The 15,607-nt window shown below is 44.6% G+C and overlaps 3 protein-coding genes across 5 annotated transcripts; 2 read left to right on the top strand and 1 right to left on the bottom strand.

Annotated features, from left to right (window-relative positions):
- Window positions 1-68: 68 nt before the first annotated feature.
- Window positions 69-3,812, top strand: prkag3a (protein kinase, AMP-activated, gamma 3a non-catalytic subunit). Of its 3 annotated transcripts, none has more exons than XM_078165868.1 (13): window positions 69-193; window positions 340-379; window positions 486-586; window positions 671-752; window positions 830-888; window positions 2,114-2,174; window positions 2,262-2,316; window positions 2,415-2,541; window positions 2,634-2,799; window positions 2,894-2,931; window positions 3,040-3,186; window positions 3,262-3,453; window positions 3,565-3,812. In XM_078165868.1, exons 1-12 carry the CDS (start codon window positions 176-178, stop codon window positions 3,376-3,378), a joined length of 1,011 nt encoding a protein of 336 aa, XP_078021994.1. In that variant the 5' UTR covers window positions 69-175; the 3' UTR covers window positions 3,379-3,453; window positions 3,565-3,812. The 3 variants fall into 3 exon arrangements, with proteins under 3 accessions (XP_078021994.1, XP_033471429.1, XP_033471428.1); XM_033615538.2 differs by having other exon boundaries at window positions 340-394; window positions 2,114-2,159; XM_033615537.2 differs by having other exon boundaries at window positions 340-394.
- Window positions 3,813-5,354: 1,542 nt separating this feature from the next.
- Window positions 5,355-12,860, top strand: retreg2 (reticulophagy regulator family member 2). The gene is made up of 9 exons (XM_033616319.2): window positions 5,355-5,683; window positions 6,187-6,290; window positions 7,481-7,511; window positions 7,820-7,949; window positions 8,208-8,292; window positions 8,388-8,525; window positions 8,875-8,963; window positions 9,327-9,462; window positions 9,581-12,860. Exons 1-9 carry the CDS (start codon window positions 5,430-5,432, stop codon window positions 10,384-10,386), a joined length of 1,773 nt encoding a protein of 590 aa, XP_033472210.1. The 5' UTR covers window positions 5,355-5,429; the 3' UTR covers window positions 10,387-12,860.
- Window positions 12,760-15,555, bottom strand: mdh1b (malate dehydrogenase 1B, NAD (soluble)). Its single transcript, XM_033616320.2, has 8 exons — window positions 15,384-15,555; window positions 15,160-15,302; window positions 14,914-15,082; window positions 14,505-14,838; window positions 14,290-14,431; window positions 13,856-14,031; window positions 13,632-13,771; window positions 12,760-13,003 (listed from the first exon to the last, which is right to left on the bottom strand). Exons 1-8 carry the CDS (start codon window positions 15,423-15,425, stop codon window positions 12,947-12,949), a joined length of 1,203 nt encoding a protein of 400 aa, XP_033472211.2. The 5' UTR covers window positions 15,426-15,555; the 3' UTR covers window positions 12,760-12,946.
- Between the last annotated feature and the right edge of the window lie 52 nt (window positions 15,556-15,607).

The following is a 15,607-nucleotide window of genomic DNA, read 5'->3' as shown; positions in this document are numbered from 1 at the left end:
TCCCTCCCCCAGGGCCCGTCCTACCCCTCCCCACCACCCCTGGCCTGACACATACCACTTTAGAGCTCCTAATATAGACCCAACTGCTTTGTAGGAAAGGGTAACAAACCGAGCGGCGTCTCACGAGCAGTTTGCTGCTTCGAAATCAACTTTTTCATGGACACACAACAGAATAATGGAGCCTCCCTCACAGGTGAAGTGTCACTTTGGATTGAATATAACTATAAAGCGTGTGTGTGGAGTTAAAGTATCATTGGAGCCACGGAAATGAGCAGCCTTTTGGATTTCAGACTATCCTGACAATGTCATGTGGAGAATGTTTCACTTGCTCTGTTGTAGGTGTCACTCCAAGGAAAGAAGCAGCAAATACAGAAACAAGGTACGACGAACGATGGTAGGGTGCAAGAACATGGATGTGTTACCATAACCATGCGTTTGTGTGTATGCATGTGTGATCAGCTGCTCTAATATGTGACTCCTCACAGAGGCTGATGCCACAGTCTACATGAATTTCATGAAAAGCCACAGCTGCTATGACGCCATTCCAACCAGCTGTAAACTGGTCATATTTGATACCACACTACCAGTAAGAAATGCAGCTTGTATCACCGTTGGCATTCTTGGCTTGTAAACCCTCCGTCTGACTGTGTGAATTTATGACTTCCAAAAGGTGAAGAAGGCCTTTTTTGCTCTGGTGGCAAACGGCTTGAGGGCTGCGCCTTTATGGGACAGCAAGCGACAGAGATTTGTGGGTAAGACATGGGATCAATGGGATAGCCACAGGGAAGTATTGGTCAGTAATGGGAACATAAGTCCATTTCTTTCACAGGTATGCTGACGATTACAGATTTCATCAACATCCTCCATTGCTATTACAAGTCTCCAATGGTGAGCATGAGTTTAAAGCCATTTATTACTTGCATAAATGACCGGCTTGTGTATCAGTTGCTCACTGTGTGTTACCTTGAAGTTGTGAAGAAAAGGTTGTGCCTCCACGGTGAACGGAGAATCCAAGAAAGGCGAACATCCGCAAAGAATTAAAATAATCACGGTCCACATTTATCAACAGCAAAATTATCCATTTACAAGTTCTCGCACAACTCATGCAGTATCATCCAAGTCTCATTTATCCAGTCATCATGCGAGGTAAGGGTCATGAGAGGTAAGGAGGTGGTTCTTGGGGCGGAGGGAGTTGGGTTTGGAACTGGAGGGTTGCCAGTTCAAGTCCCCATACAGAACAAATATGGAGCATGGACTGGTAGCTGGAGAGGTGCCATTTTGCCTCCAAGATACTGAACTTCTTCCTCTTCTTAAAAAGTTCGGGGAGGCACTGCAGAATAAATGGAAGCATTGGGAAGGGAATCATGGTTTTTGATTTGGCTTTGGGGTAGTGATGTCCAAGTGAAGCTTCATGAACCACCGGTTGTATTTGCTGAACCCACTAGATGGTGGTTCATGAAGCTTCATTTGGACATCACTACTTTGGGGAGGGATACTCAACTTTAAATGGTAGTATTCTGTATTTACAGTGATTTTAATACCATCAGAACCCCAAAAACCCACAAATGGGTGTGAAAAGCTTTTTTAATCAACAAAATTATACCATTTATCAAAGTCGGAAACTGAGGACACAGAAAATATTGTTGGATTTTTACATAGATGATTCGTTTTTTATAGGAGGATTTGTATTTTGCTCAAGAAATTAGCTGTTTCTCTATCGTCAGGAGAGGTATGGTTGAATTGAAGTCAAATATACACGGTTTATATCTTTTTTTTGTGGGATAAAAACATGAAAATTAAGAAAACATGAAGAATGTCTCTTTTTTGGATTCTTCGTTCACCAGAGGCACGCAAGACAAACTTTCTTCATGAATTCAAGGTAACATGGTTTGAGTAACTGTTAAACAAATGGTCATTTTGTGGGTGAAGTATTCTTTCAAGATAGTATAATTATTATAGATCAGACATTTTTATTCGACACCATATCTTTTTATTAGATAGTTGTAAAGCAACGTAGTGGGTGGAAGATTTTTCATAGGTTGCAATATTTTTTGACCTGTCCTTAATGTGTAATCACTGACGCATAAATTGATGTTGGGTTTCCCCTCTAAAGGTTCAAATGTATGAGCTGGAGAGCCACAAGATTGAGACATGGAGAGGTGATTTCTTTCGAAGTAAATAACCAGCACTGATCAGCGGTATTCTTTCTGCGCACACATCTCTGAATTTCTCATTAGAGTTCTCTCTCTTCTTGTGTCTAGATGTCTACTTACCGTATTCCAATCACTTCCTCATCAGTATTACCCCAGAGGCCAGGTGAGCGCACACTCTCAGATGCAATCTTTGATATTATTTGAATTGTTTATGTTCTCATCATCTGGCAGTAAATTAACTCTCCCACTCTTTCCTCTCAGCCTCTTTGATGCCATCTATTCCTTACTTAAATATAAGATCCACAGGCTGCCGGTCATCGATCCACAGTCTGGGAATGTCTTACATATTCTCACCCACAAAAGGATCCTCAAGTTCCTCCATATATTTGTGAGCAAGCAGATGATTAGCATGTTGTTTATTTTTGCCATGAAAAAAGGACTGCACCAACTCCAACGTTCTTCCACTGTGGATGTTTTCAGGGGAAAAAAGTACCCAAACCTGCGTTCATTGGGAAGCAGATCCAGGAGCTTGGGATTGGAACTTTCAGGAACATCGCTACCGTTCAGCAAACAGCAACACTTTACGACGCCCTCTCCATATTTGTGGAGAGGCGGGTGTCTGCACTGCCTGTGGTGGACGAACAAGGTATTACAGAGCTGTGTTTACTACACAGTTTACCAGTTAAATACTGTTCCGAAAGTATCCTAGCACTACAGCATCCAACATTTTGTTTTCTCAGGCAGAGTGGTGTCACTCTACGCAAGATTTGATGTGATTGTAAGTATTATGTTTCTACTATGTCTCTACAGTGTAGATTAGTACATGTCATAGCATTGCTTGCTGACACCTGCTCCAACACTTGGGTATCTGTTTGTTCCATTGCAGAATCTAGCAGCACAGAAGATTTACAACAATCTGGACATGCCTATGCATGAGGCCGTTCGCAGGCGCGCATGTTTCATCGAGGGAGTCATCAAGTGCTACCCTGACGAAACCTTGGAGACAATCATAGACCGTATAGTCAAAGCTGAGGTAGATTGTTTCTTTGAAAGAGTTTGGTTTTCAATGTGAGAATGGTCTTCCAATGTTTTATCCTCCTCAACCCAGGTCCATCGGCTGGTCCTGGTGGACAGAGCTGATGTGGTCAAGGGCATCATCTCTTTGTCTGACCTGCTGCAGGCCATGGTCTTAACCCCTGCAGGTATTGATGCCCTTTTGTCCTAACAACAGGGGACGGAGGGTCGACTTCCCTCCTCTACCACCTGCTCAGACCCGAGTCCTGGCCATGCACCCAGCCAGGTAGGCTCTCAAGCACCATTTTTAAGGACAGGCTAAGTATTTTAATTTCTAATGAAAACTCAAGAGAGCATTTTTAGGGGTCAGTCAGTCTATCTATCTGATGTCTTTCAGAGATCAACTTGTGCCTTAAATGAGAGAGCACAAGAGGAAATAAAACCCCCTGGCTGCCCTGCTGTTTACGTTGAGATGTCATCTGTGATCTATGTGCTGTGTTCAAGTAACAGTAAAGGACAGTGAGCTGACCTTGATGTAGTGAATCTCTACAGGTCTCCAGCACAGTGTCCATATTGGCTGCATTTGACCAAATTGATATGTGATGTCTTTACGCAATACTGTATATTTCTGTATTAAACATTTGTACCAAAACTTGCAGGTGTGGCCTTTTTATGGTACATTTCCTGGAGAAATACAGTGTGTGGACTATGGCTGGAGTATGCTCATATATATAAAGAGAGAATGGGAATTGAAGTAGACCTGCATAGGCTTTGGTCCTATCTATCCTGTCCTATATATCCTAGTCCTAACTCGGGCCAGCAGTAGCTTAGTCCATAGGGTCTTGGGTTGGGAACTGGAATCTATCTATCTATCTATCTATCTATCTATCTATCTATCTATCTATCTATCTATCATATCCAAAGGTGTGGACCTTGGTCCCATGACATGGACTGAAGTCACAAATTTAGGACTTTAGACTCAACCATTCATTTGACTCGGGCATTCATGTGGATACCACCTGAGGTGTTCCCCCAACTCAAAAAACACTGTTGCAGACCAAGTACCCCCCGTCATGGCAACAGTACTCCCCAATGGCAGTGGCCCCCCAGCACAAAAAAACACCATGCCACACTACAAAAACTGTGTAGAAATGGCCTGTGGAGTGTGACAAAGAGCTCAAGGTGTCGACCTGGCTTCTAAATTTCCCAGGTCCCAATCTGCTCAAGGATTCTTGTGATGTACCGGCACCCCAGATGTACGTCTAATCCAAGGTGGGGACTCTTTGGATTGGACTTGACCCTTGACACAGGATCTCTGGGAGTGTCCTGCTGTGTCCGGCACCAGTGTGTTGGCGGCAGATCCATTTAGTCCAGTGGGTTGTGAGGTGGGTTAATGGCACGTGCCACAGATGCTCATTCACATTGGGATCTGGGGAATTTTGGAGACCAGGTTGACACTTTGAGGTCTTTGTCATATTTCTTGGGCCGTTCCTGAGCGATGTTTGCAGTGTGGCATGGTGCATTATCCTGCTGGGGGCCACTGCCATTGGGGAGTACTGTTGCTATGAGGGGGGGTACTTGGTCTGCAATGGTGTTTGAGTGGGTGGAACACGTCAGGTGGTATTCACATGAATGCCAGAACCAAAGGTTTCCCAGCAGAACAATCAAAGTTATTCTCTTCACCTGTCAGTGGTTGTAATGTTTTGGCTGATTGGTGTATATACATACATATATATATTTATACAGTAGTAGAAGTTATTGTAGCACTGGTGGTGATATGTCATGCATGCAGCAGTATGTCTATCCACACGGTGGTACACTTGGGCTTTCACCCACTCTCTCTATACCGTAAACAAGGAAACACGTGACTATACATTTTTTTTTCTCGTCCGTGACGGGCCTTGTGATCCGTCCGCCCATCTGTGTCATTGGTACATCAAGCTGCCGGAAATGATAAAGAGTAAGGCTGGAAATTGTGATAACCTTCAAAGTAAATTAGACCAACCGGACATAAAATCTAAACCCAATTAAACTGAGAGGTTACTAATAATTATTCTAAATGTGTAGATTATAGATGGGTTTTAGTTTTAAAAGTCACAATCATCATTTCCGCGTTGATACTTTGAGCATCCGTCGTATAGGCTCTTTTATTGTGAAAGTCACAACCGGAAGTTCCGTTTTTCCTTTAAATCCGTCACCCTTGACGCTGATCTTTCCACATACCCCGTGATATCCAAAACAACATAACAAAGTGGGGGAAACATGGCGAGCGGAGAGGAGGCCAGTAGACGCCCCTCGGTTACCTCCTCTTCGGTCGGCCTGGAGGCTCTGTTCCCCGCGGGGTCATCGGAGCAGGTCTGCGGGGACGGGAACCCGGAGTTAGTCCGTCTGCGGGAGCGTCTCCAGGGCTGGCTATCGCAGTATGAGCCGCTGCTGCTGTGGGTGCAGAGGCTGCTGGTGTGGGAGAGGCCGTTGTACAGCATCTCTGTCGCCCTCACACTCAACACGTTATTCTGGTAACCGTCCGAGTCCGTGTTTAATCACGTTTCCATTTTGTTTAAACACCTGTACGTGGCTACACTGAACACTAGTAGCTAGCTAGCAGGCTAACAGTGCTAGCAAGCTAACAGCGAGGAGGATATTATCAGTGAATGTCAAGATAAGTTAGCTAATCCCACGTCTTTAGCCTAATGCTAACCTAGCATGCAAGGCAGTTCAAACTTAATTTCTGAAAGCTAATTTGATGTCATACATTAAACACTATCAGGTAAAACAACATGGCGCTGTCAACACTGGCAACGACAGTTATTTTTGAGGTGTTACACCCGTTAGTTTTGTTTAGCTTAAACGCTCATGTCATGCTCAGGGGCTAGGCCTTGTTAGCCAGCTGTCAGTGACAGCCTGCTAACACAGGTGCTGTGTGGATGTGTTAAGTTTAATTTCCTGGCTTTATATGTATGTTTATTATATTTACACGCTTAAGCTAACTGGTAGGCTGTTTACGTGTGTGTCTCCACAGGCTCCTGTCATCCACCTCCCTGCGGCCTCTGTTCCTGCTGAGTCTGTCCCTGCTGGGACTGATGCTGCTGGAGAGATGGAAGCCCAAGTTGCCCATGATCACTGGTAAGCCCAGGCCTTTATGTAATTTGAATCTGGTCCTCAGGCTGTGTCACTCACTGCCTAAGCAAATGTTTACCATCGCTGAGCCAATTATGATCTATATTTGTGTAGCACGGTGCTTTCATGAGGATGGAGAAGCCTGCCATGAGAGTGTTTACTCTATGTGTGCTTATCTGCCTTAGATTATTCAATTTGCATTAAAGGGATAGGCCAGATTTTTTGAAGTGGGGTTGTATGAGGTACTTTTCCATAGATGTCAGTTGGCACCCCCACAGTTTGGAGAAGCAGGCTGGTGTCCAACATGGAAGATAAACAATCACTGCTGTGGAGGGGTCAGCTTCAAAATGTATTTTAGCCAACCAGATCACTATGAGCAGTATTTTCACTGCTTTCCACAGGAGCTGCTGGTCCACCGCTGCCTCAGACGCTTATTTTTTGTGTGTCTGTGTGACTTTGGTGTTTAAAAAGCTTAGTTTGTATTCACTAAAGTCACACAATAACACAAACTACTACACAAATTACTGCTTTTAATGGAGTCTGGTGGATTTGACAAGATCATAGATGGGGAACTGAAGCTTTTAATGTCTTCCACGTTGGAAAGGTAAAGCATTGAATAATTTTTAAATATGGCATATTCTTAAAGTGGTACTGATTTTTGTAGGTCGCTAAAATACGTTTTATTGCTGGCCCCCATCCACAGCAGTACATTGCTTAGCTTCTGTGCCAGACTCCAGCCTGCGTCTCCAAACTGGGGGCGTGCTGACTGACATCTACTGTATGTAACATACCGTCTGTGGATAAGTACCTCATATAACCCTACTTCAAAAAAACCTGGACTGTCCCTTTAACACGCTATTTCTTGTCAAGGTGGGAAAGACTCGAGCTGAACTTTGACTGAAAGACAAAACTTTTGAAAATCATCAGCAGTGTAATGCATACCTGATGACATTGTGGTCAAGTTAAGGTTTTCCCATTCATAACCAGTTTGGAATTGCTTGATTTTAAACTACAAAACATGTAATCAAACACAATACCTACACTTCTTTTATGCTCTAAGGCTCACAGGCACAATGATAATGACAAAACAACACATCTTTTGCCATTCAAAGCTCTAATCTTGAAAAACTTGTTTGCTAAAACGCAACTTTTCTCTCATGATCTGCTGCTGATTGTGTGTTTTTCTCCTACTGCAGTTCAACATGTAGAGGCTCACCCTGTACAAAGGTTTGTAGTGTGTACATAATAAACAGATTACTTGTAATAAAGTGTCTTCATAACACTTCTCTTGTATTTTCATATCCTGAAGTAATTTAAAGTGAGAGCATCTGATAAATTCCAACAGTGTGAAGTCTGTCTTTATGTTTGTGGCATTTCAGTCTCATATCACACCATGTAATTAGAAATAATTTGAGGCGACCAGTCTGGTCTAGTCTGTCGTACTTGTGTTCATCAGTGTGTTGTGTTCAAGTACAGATTAGAGTTAATTTTGTCACTCTTTCCCGTGTTTATGTGTGTTTTCTTGTTTGTAACAGTGACATGATGAGCGGAGAGCAGCGTCTGCTCAGTATCCCTGAGCTGAGCCACCACCTGGCTGAGAGCTACCTGACCTACTGCCTGTACCTGCAGGAGATGCTGCAGTACAAACGTCAGAATCATGGGAAGGTACGGCACTCTGACTCTGAAAAGGAAAAAAGGAATGTTGCAAATTCACCTTAAATTAAACTAAATATTCGAAGCTGCAAGGCATGACGCAATCGAGTGATCTCAGCAGGTGCAGCGGTCGCCACTGACATTCTCCTCTGTCATGCACAAACACACCACACACCTGCAGAGATAACACGCTTCCACGTCCTCATTTTGTGCCCCTCGGAGCATAAAGGCGTGATAGCCTAATTCCTCTTACCCGTTCTGTTTCCCCAGTTCTGTGTGATGATGTGCAGCGGCTGTTTTGTACTTGCCGTGGTCGGTCATTATGTACCAGGAATCATGATCTCCTACATTATCGGTGAGTCACCTCTTGGCTTATTCACGCAAATGAACTGTTGTGAAGAAAACAAGCAGTGTAAAGTTGTCATTGTGTTCCTCTGTGCACCTGCGCAGTCCTGAGCGTGCTGTTGTGGCCGCTGGTGGTGTACCACGAGCTGATCCAGAGGATGTACACGGGCTTGGAGCCGATCCTGATGAAGCTGGACTACAGCATGAAGGGAGATACGGAGCACCGCAAGCACGACAAGAGGAGTGAGTGCTGCTGTGAGGCCTTGAGGCTGCAGCGTGTGCAGCTATTATTTCACTATTGTGTTTGTAACATTAATACCGGAGTTAAGCATGTGACGACAAACACAAGGAGCCTGACTCAATGTAGATCACCTTTCTTTTTCCTCTTACTGACACCCAACCTGATTGTAAATCCATGTGTTGGACAACTGTGTAAATAGAGCAGTATTGACTAATAAGGAAGTGTGATTATAAGTTGCTCTGGTTACATTTGTACCCGTTCTGTCTTTGTCTCAGCTCCTACGGTTATTTACTGACATGCATTATGTTGTCCATGGTGACATTTTAAAGGTGTGTATGTGTGTTTGAACAGAGGTGAAGAAGGAGATGGAGGAGGGCGATGAGCCAAGAGCTGAAACGGAGAGTGAGAGTGAGGAGGAGCTGTCCTGTTTCGCTCCAACGGTACGGAGACACGCATGAAAACTCAACCCACATAACACTGTCACATAGGGCAGGCTGTTATGCAGTAGTACTGTGAGGAGTAGTGGGGGTTTTTTTTAGGCTGGAGTGGAAATGGAGCTCGACAGGTTGGTGTAGTAAATAGCTTCAAGCAGTATATGTTTCAAGTACGACCACATTCCATTAGTGTAACTGTAGGATGTATGCATTTGCTGTAATGTCAGGTATTCAGTCGCAATGCTACGTCTGTGGAATGAACTCAGACCTGCAGTTTAAACCTTAAAATTTTAGTATAAATGGTCAAAGAGAGATGGAGGTACAGTTGTGTTTTAGCAGTGATGTAATGCTGTGGTTTTGTCGGGTCAGGTGGACGTGAAGACCACAGCTCTGGCGATGGCCATCACAGACTCCGAGCTGTCGGACGAGGAGGCATCCATCTTGGAGAGTGGAGGCTTCTCCGTGTCCAGGGCCACCACTCCGCAGCTCACTGACGTCTCTGAAGGTAAACCATCGCTATTCAATATTTATTGCGACAACATTCAACTGGAAACTTCTCATTCTGTACTTTATATTTTGCTCAAATGCTTGACTCAGTTTTTGCTGTCTCCTCTCTACTACAGACCTGGACCAGCAGAGTTTACACAGTGACCCAGAGGAGTCCTACCTGCGGGATCTCCCTGAGTTCCCCTCAGTCGAGGAGTTCCCATCCATCGAGCACAACCTGCTCCACTTCCCTCTGCGAGGTCCCGGCCAAGCAGACGGAGCGCAGGCTGGCGCTCAACCAGAGGGAGAACCGTTAAGCCCTGCCAGCCTCCTCATCCAGCACCTGGCGTCTCCGCTCCACTTTGTGAACACACACTTCAACGGACATGGACGACCACCTGGGGGCGAGGAGGGCGTGCTGCTCACGCCAGGTGCAGGGGAGGGATCAGGGAGGCAGGAGGGAGACGAGAAGGAAGCGGCAGTAGCCCAGGGTATACAACAGTCCTTGGAGGCCTTGAGCGAGGAGATAGTGAGCACAGCCATCTCCACTGTGGTGCAAAACACTCTGTCAGCGCTGCTGCGCTCCAGCGAGGCCAGCGAGGAGCCCTCCCTGGCTGAGTTCCTTCCTACTGAAACCCCACCGGGCATTCTGGAGAGCTCCACCCCACCCACCGCCACCACTGCTAACACTACAATTACTACAATAGGCGCGTCGGGGGCTGACGACCTGGACGAGGCGATTACGACAGAAAGCGGCACCGGCGAGGAGATGCCTGACGACACACTAGTTCCGACTGAGGAAGAGGACTTTGAGCTGCTGGACCAAAGTGAACTGGAGCAGTTGGATGAGGGGTTGGACCTCATGTCTGACAGACAGGTGGTGGGAGGAGCCTCAGGAGCTCCAGAGACACCTCCGTCTCTTCAGCATCAACCACAGTCATAGCTTCCCTGTTGTCTCCCCCTGCCCCCAACTGTTTTGTTTTTATTTGTACGTTAGACCTGCATTATATCCATACATACCGCTATATACAAAACATTTATCAAAGAGTTTGGCATTTAATACTGTTGGTTAGTGATTGTGTGGCATATGGTTGAGATTACTCGGTGCGTTGTGCTCTCATCACAAAGGTCTGTTCAGCCTCGGTACCATTCGCAGTAGAGTTCAGTGAGGGCAGCTTCAGGGCAGAACTGGCTCGAGTGAACCGTTATAGAGACATCATTATCGTCAGGGGTTTGCAAAGCGTTTTGCATCTGCTTTCGCTCGATCATCAAACATTGAAATCTGCTGAAATCTGCTTGATTAACTGGCAAGCACATTTCTTACTGTGTAGTGAAAAACCTGTTGAGTCTGTCAGAATAATGATGCCTTTATTTTCTACCGTGGTGACGAGCTTCACCTCTCCACCTTGTTTTCATTCAGATGTTTATCTAGATGGTGTTATGAAGAGTTGAAATGTTGGATCATGTAACGATTAATATATGCTATAAATTATTTAATTTAACAGTCAGTTGATGAAACTTTATCGTTGAGATGAGCAGGGGAGTTTAACAGCGATTTGAATCCCTTCAGCTGCCGGTAATGATTGTATGGGAATTGTTTTAATGATGACACCATGAGCGTCCGGGTTGAAAATGTAGTTGCATATTCCCAGAGTTCATAAATAATAGTGTTATCCTTCACTTAATCCTTCCCACCAAAGTTACAGTTTGGACTATAGACTGTATGTAAGGATGGAGGATGTGTCAAAGTGTACAAAAATGAAGCCAAAATATCCCAGATACAGCTGCAACCATCTTGTTCTGGCAACAGCATTTGGAGCCAGAGTCTGTGCAAGAGTTGAAGGAAAGGCCCGCCTTACTCTGCCTCCAACTGACCTTGACATTCTTCACCTTACCCGAACTGATCTTACTCCTCTCCCTAAACCCAACGAATCCATCCATTGAAGGCAGTGAGTGCTAGCCAGCCATAGGGAGAGCAGGGCGGGTCATTCCTTCGCTATTCTAGGGAACGCAAATTCACGATGGTAGAAATCTCAGTCGTACCCCATAGCTCCCATTGGACAAAGATCGCATCCCAGGCTTCATTGGATAGCCTTGGATGTTTCGGCTTCACTTTCAGGGCGCTGTCATATCGTTTATCTTCATTATACAGTCTATGGTTCGGATTGAAGCATTCGGTCATGAGTGGTCTTTCACTTGTTGCCTGGAAACGGAATCTTTGACATGGTTGGATGTCGACAAGCAGTCGATCTTGGCCCAGACACATACATGACGAGACATGTTCCTGAAATTTCTCTTTGTGATAAACGGCTCATTTTTATTCGTACTTGCGGAAACAATTCCATACATCCACATGTAATTGGCCCACATGACGTTGAATTTATTCTCGATCTACGCTCACTGCTTGTTAGATAGCCCCGTCTATACCCAACTATTTGTTATATGTATAGTCATCACTGGGATATGTATATTTACCAAATAACCTCCTTTGTGCCACGACAAGTCCATGCATGCCATGCATCACGCATGTATCTACCATGATCAATATTTGAGGTCAATCTTCAAAGGAGTGTTACTTTTCCTGGAGCAGATTTTGTTTCTGTGACACATTATGTATGTGGCCGCTGCTGGGGATTTGTCAAACGTTCTGGACATGATGGAAAGAACCTACGCTCGGCTGTATAAAGAGGCCGGTTTTGCTTTTGTAAACCACTCAGCATCCAAATCTCAGGGGTGGGTTGTACAAAATGAATATGACATCGCAGAATATGTGTCCATTCCCAGACCTGTCGTAGTGCACTGTATTTGTACTAACCTTTACCTTTTTCAGTCGACGCCTCCTTGTGTATAGTGTAGAAATGCTCAAAGGAACGTGTATATTCTGCATGTAAAAACAGCACTCTCTGTTGTCAGCTGACAAAGTACTGCACAATTTGTGAGAAAAAAAGTCAATTTTAATAGATAATAAAGAGCCCGTTAATTCCGTTTGTTTAATATTTAATGAGCAACGAAGGGGAAGAAACGTTGTGATGTATCCTCATTTTTAAAAGACTGCCTAGCTGTAAATGGAAATGGGTGGCAACTTCAGTGATGACATCAGATTTAGTGAAGGATATTAACAGACTAGTTTGTGTATGGTAGTAGTGTGTTTTATGCTTCAAAATACCGCTTCTTGAATTATATATATATATAAAAAAAAGGCACTTACTGAACTGTACAATTTTAAAAAAGGAATATATTTTCTAATTTCTCCTTTTTCCATAAAGTACTCAGTTTGATCTTTTACATCTAAAAAAATATAACAGCGACGAACGAGTTTCACAAAGCGGAGGAGATTTATTGTCATTAAAAACTGGTAAAACAAAACTGCAACACCACATGTGAAAGCCAGAGAATAAAAGGACAAACTGAAACAAACTTGAGACGTGGAACTGAGATTCATCTGAATTATTTCCTTTGTTCATTTTTGTGTTGTCACGTGATGTTGTTCTCTTTAACATCTATCAATTGTGTTCGTCGTTCTTTAAAATTGTGTAATTTCCTGATGCAAATTCTTTTTCCTGGGAAAAGAAAAATACCTGTTAGCACCTTAGAAACACTTTGAAAACGTCAAATTTTTAAAGGTCCAGTGTGTAGGATTTATGGGGATATATTGGCAAAAATATCATAAGTACATTTTCTTTCATTTATAATCACCTTAAAATAAGAACTTTCTTTTTTTTCTTTCGAATGGACACTTTATATATTTACGTAGGGAGCAGGTCCTTGTCTACAGAGATCACCATGTTGCACTGCCGTGTTTCTACAATAGCCCAGAAAGGACAAACCAAACACTGGCTCTAGATCGGGATGTTTGCGTTTTCGGGTTTTCGCATTGCCCTCCGTAGTTAGCAGCCACTCCGCAATGAGCCAGTGTCAGAAAAACGCTGATTTTTCAAGTAAAATTTGCTTTATTAGGTGTTTTTACCGGTTTAAATTCCAAGGTCTGTTTGTTTTAGAGACGAATAGACCTCTGCGGATAATTCAGCTCCCGTTAAAACCTCCTCAACAACAAGCACTGAAGGAATCATAACGGGGAGAAGTTGTAGCTGGTCGTGTTTTGTACAGTCCTCACCACTAGATGGCACTAAATCCTACACACTGCTCCTTTAATTGTAATAACAGATTGTGTTGTGCAACTTCACTTACCTGCCTGAGTTCACTTGCAGAAAGCTGAAGCCTCTCCTTCAACTTGCCTCCAACGGTCACGTCAAACAGCGCAGACCATTTACCATCTGCGAAAGTCACAGGCACTGAGAGGACGATGCCATCTGGGAGGTCGTAGTCACCTGCCAGTACCCAAAGACAAATCACATTTCAACACCCAGCTTGGTCAGCCAAAATCAATGTCTAAAATCATGTTGTGTCATCACCTGGGCAAAGTACACCCACAGACAGGACCTCATCTGGACCACGAATGCCGTTCCAAGCCTTGAGGATCGCGAGGATCCCGTTGGCGAGCGACATTGCAGCTGCTCGGCACGTCTTTGAAGCCACAGCTGCACGCTGACGGCGCACCAAGTCTTGAAAGTCTGTTTCCAACCATTTCCTGGAAGAGAGAAGGAGATTATTGAGTTTTTGGCATCTCCCTGCATGGTGGGATGTTTATGATCACAGCAGTGAGATTGCCGAGCCAGATGTACTGTGCAATCAACACTGGCACAGATAGAAGTCACGGCAGGGTACGGTTTGGTGGGCAGATGGGTGGAGTTAACCAATAGAATCCATGCAAGGAATTTATATAAGCCATTAATCTAGGGGTTAAAGCACACACTTACTTACTGAAATTCTGTTCTGTGTGACAAACCTTTCATGGAGAATCTTTCTGGCTGGTTGGGAAAAGAAAGCCGGGCCTTTGATTGCCCCGTCATAGTTGAAAACTCTCGCCCTCTGCAGGTCAATGTAGAAACTACCACTGATGTTCCCCCACACTATGACGTTTGTAACATCTAGAGCAGAAGAGGTAGAGGTCAATAATCTTGCATAGAAAGTAAGCACATACAGTAGGTCCCTGAATACTACCTGAAGTCCTCACTCTCAGCTTCTTCGCAATGATTGCCTTGGCTTCGTTCTCCAGCTGTGTTGCCAGGGTGACGAACTGGTGGCTGTCGACGGATTGCGCGTTGTCCACAAGAAGCGAGCATCTCAGGTTGACGAACGAGTCGCCGGACACGATTACCTTCACGTCCTTTTTGGCTCTTGTGTCGATCAACCGTCCATACTCTCTGTACCTGTCTGAGATCGCCTTTATCTTCATGTCTTCGTCGTTCCCTGTGACATCACACCACCACTCGTCCAGCAGCAGAATGACGTCCGCTTCTTGGAAGGCCTGCTCCAGATCTGTATGAATAGTCACCTGTGGATGAATATAATTCAATGACTACTGTCCTTCTGATATGGTTTAAAAATTCTAAAAAACAAACAAATATACTTGATGGAGCAGACGTAGTGCCAGGTCCTCCGTCTCCATCTTCAGCCACTGCAATCCCTCCACATCTCCCTCCAGGTCCAGCAGGTGGAGGCTGATTGTCGAAACGTGTGGGAACACCTCAGCAGACAGCAGGTTGGGGATCAGGATGCTGCACGTCGGGCCGAGAGCACTGGAGAGGTGTGTAAAAATCTGTCAGCTGACACACATTTGAAATTCTCACAAAAATAAAAACCCTTACGAACCCACCTGCTGATCCATATGTGAAGGGGTTTGATAAGACTGACACGATACTGCTCCTCTGCTATAAGATTCAAGTTGGTTTCCAGGTTCTCTGCTGCAACACTCAGCATCATGTCTGTACCCATGTCTGATGTGATGCTGTAGTACTCCTACACAACCATGGGTTACGGTATGGTAAGGTATGGAAGTTTAGGGGTTATTTTAATGAGGGAAACCTAACATACACCCACCTGACAGTGCTCTAGGAAGTCACTGAACCCCCCCAAGAGCATCCCTTTGCCCCCTTGGTCCACCAGTTCCCTCCAAATCAGAGGAGACTGATGGTGTTTCCAGCCATTCCTCTTGCAGGTGGCCTCCAGCCAGTCCTGCCAGAGACGAGTGAGAGGTCACGCTGAGGTGGCACATAAGTGACAGGAGAATATGCTGATGATTTGTAATGCATGGTGAGACACCC

The sequence above is a fragment of the Epinephelus lanceolatus genome, chromosome 24, assembly GCF_041903045.1.
Source record: "Epinephelus lanceolatus isolate andai-2023 chromosome 24, ASM4190304v1, whole genome shotgun sequence".
In the NCBI taxonomy this organism is placed as follows: Eukaryota; Metazoa; Chordata; class Actinopteri; order Perciformes; family Serranidae; genus Epinephelus; species Epinephelus lanceolatus.
Note: the sequence above shows the minus strand (reverse complement) of the source record. Positions and strands in the feature narration are given on the sequence as shown.

Bases quoted from the DNA above. Each gene is read 5' to 3' on its own strand.
- prkag3a (XM_033615537.2), top strand. The intron at 395-485 runs GTAGGGTGCAAG...GACTCCTCACAG, and splicing joins ACAAGGTACGACGAACGATG to AGGCTGATGCCACAGTCTAC. The intron at 587-670 runs GTAAGAAATGCA...GACTTCCAAAAG, and splicing joins TATTTGATACCACACTACCA to GTGAAGAAGGCCTTTTTTGC.
- mdh1b (XM_033616320.2), bottom strand. From the start codon at position 15,425: ATGCTCTTGGGGGGGTTCAGTGACTTCCTAGAGCACTGTCAG. The intron at 14,839-14,913 runs GTATATTTGTTT...ATTCATCCACAG, and splicing joins CACTACGTCTGCTCCATCAA to GTGACTATTCATACAGATCT. The intron at 13,772-13,855 runs GTGATGACACAA...GGGTACTGGCAG, and splicing joins TGTGGGTGTACTTTGCCCAG to GTGACTACGACCTCCCAGAT.
- retreg2 (XM_033616319.2), top strand. From the start codon at position 5,430: ATGGCGAGCGGAGAGGAGGCCAGTAGACGCCCCTCGGTTACCTCCTCT. The intron at 7,512-7,819 runs GTTTGTAGTGTG...TGTTTGTAACAG, and splicing joins GAGGCTCACCCTGTACAAAG to TGACATGATGAGCGGAGAGC. The intron at 8,526-8,874 runs GTGAGTGCTGCT...GTGTTTGAACAG, and splicing joins CCGCAAGCACGACAAGAGGA to AGGTGAAGAAGGAGATGGAG.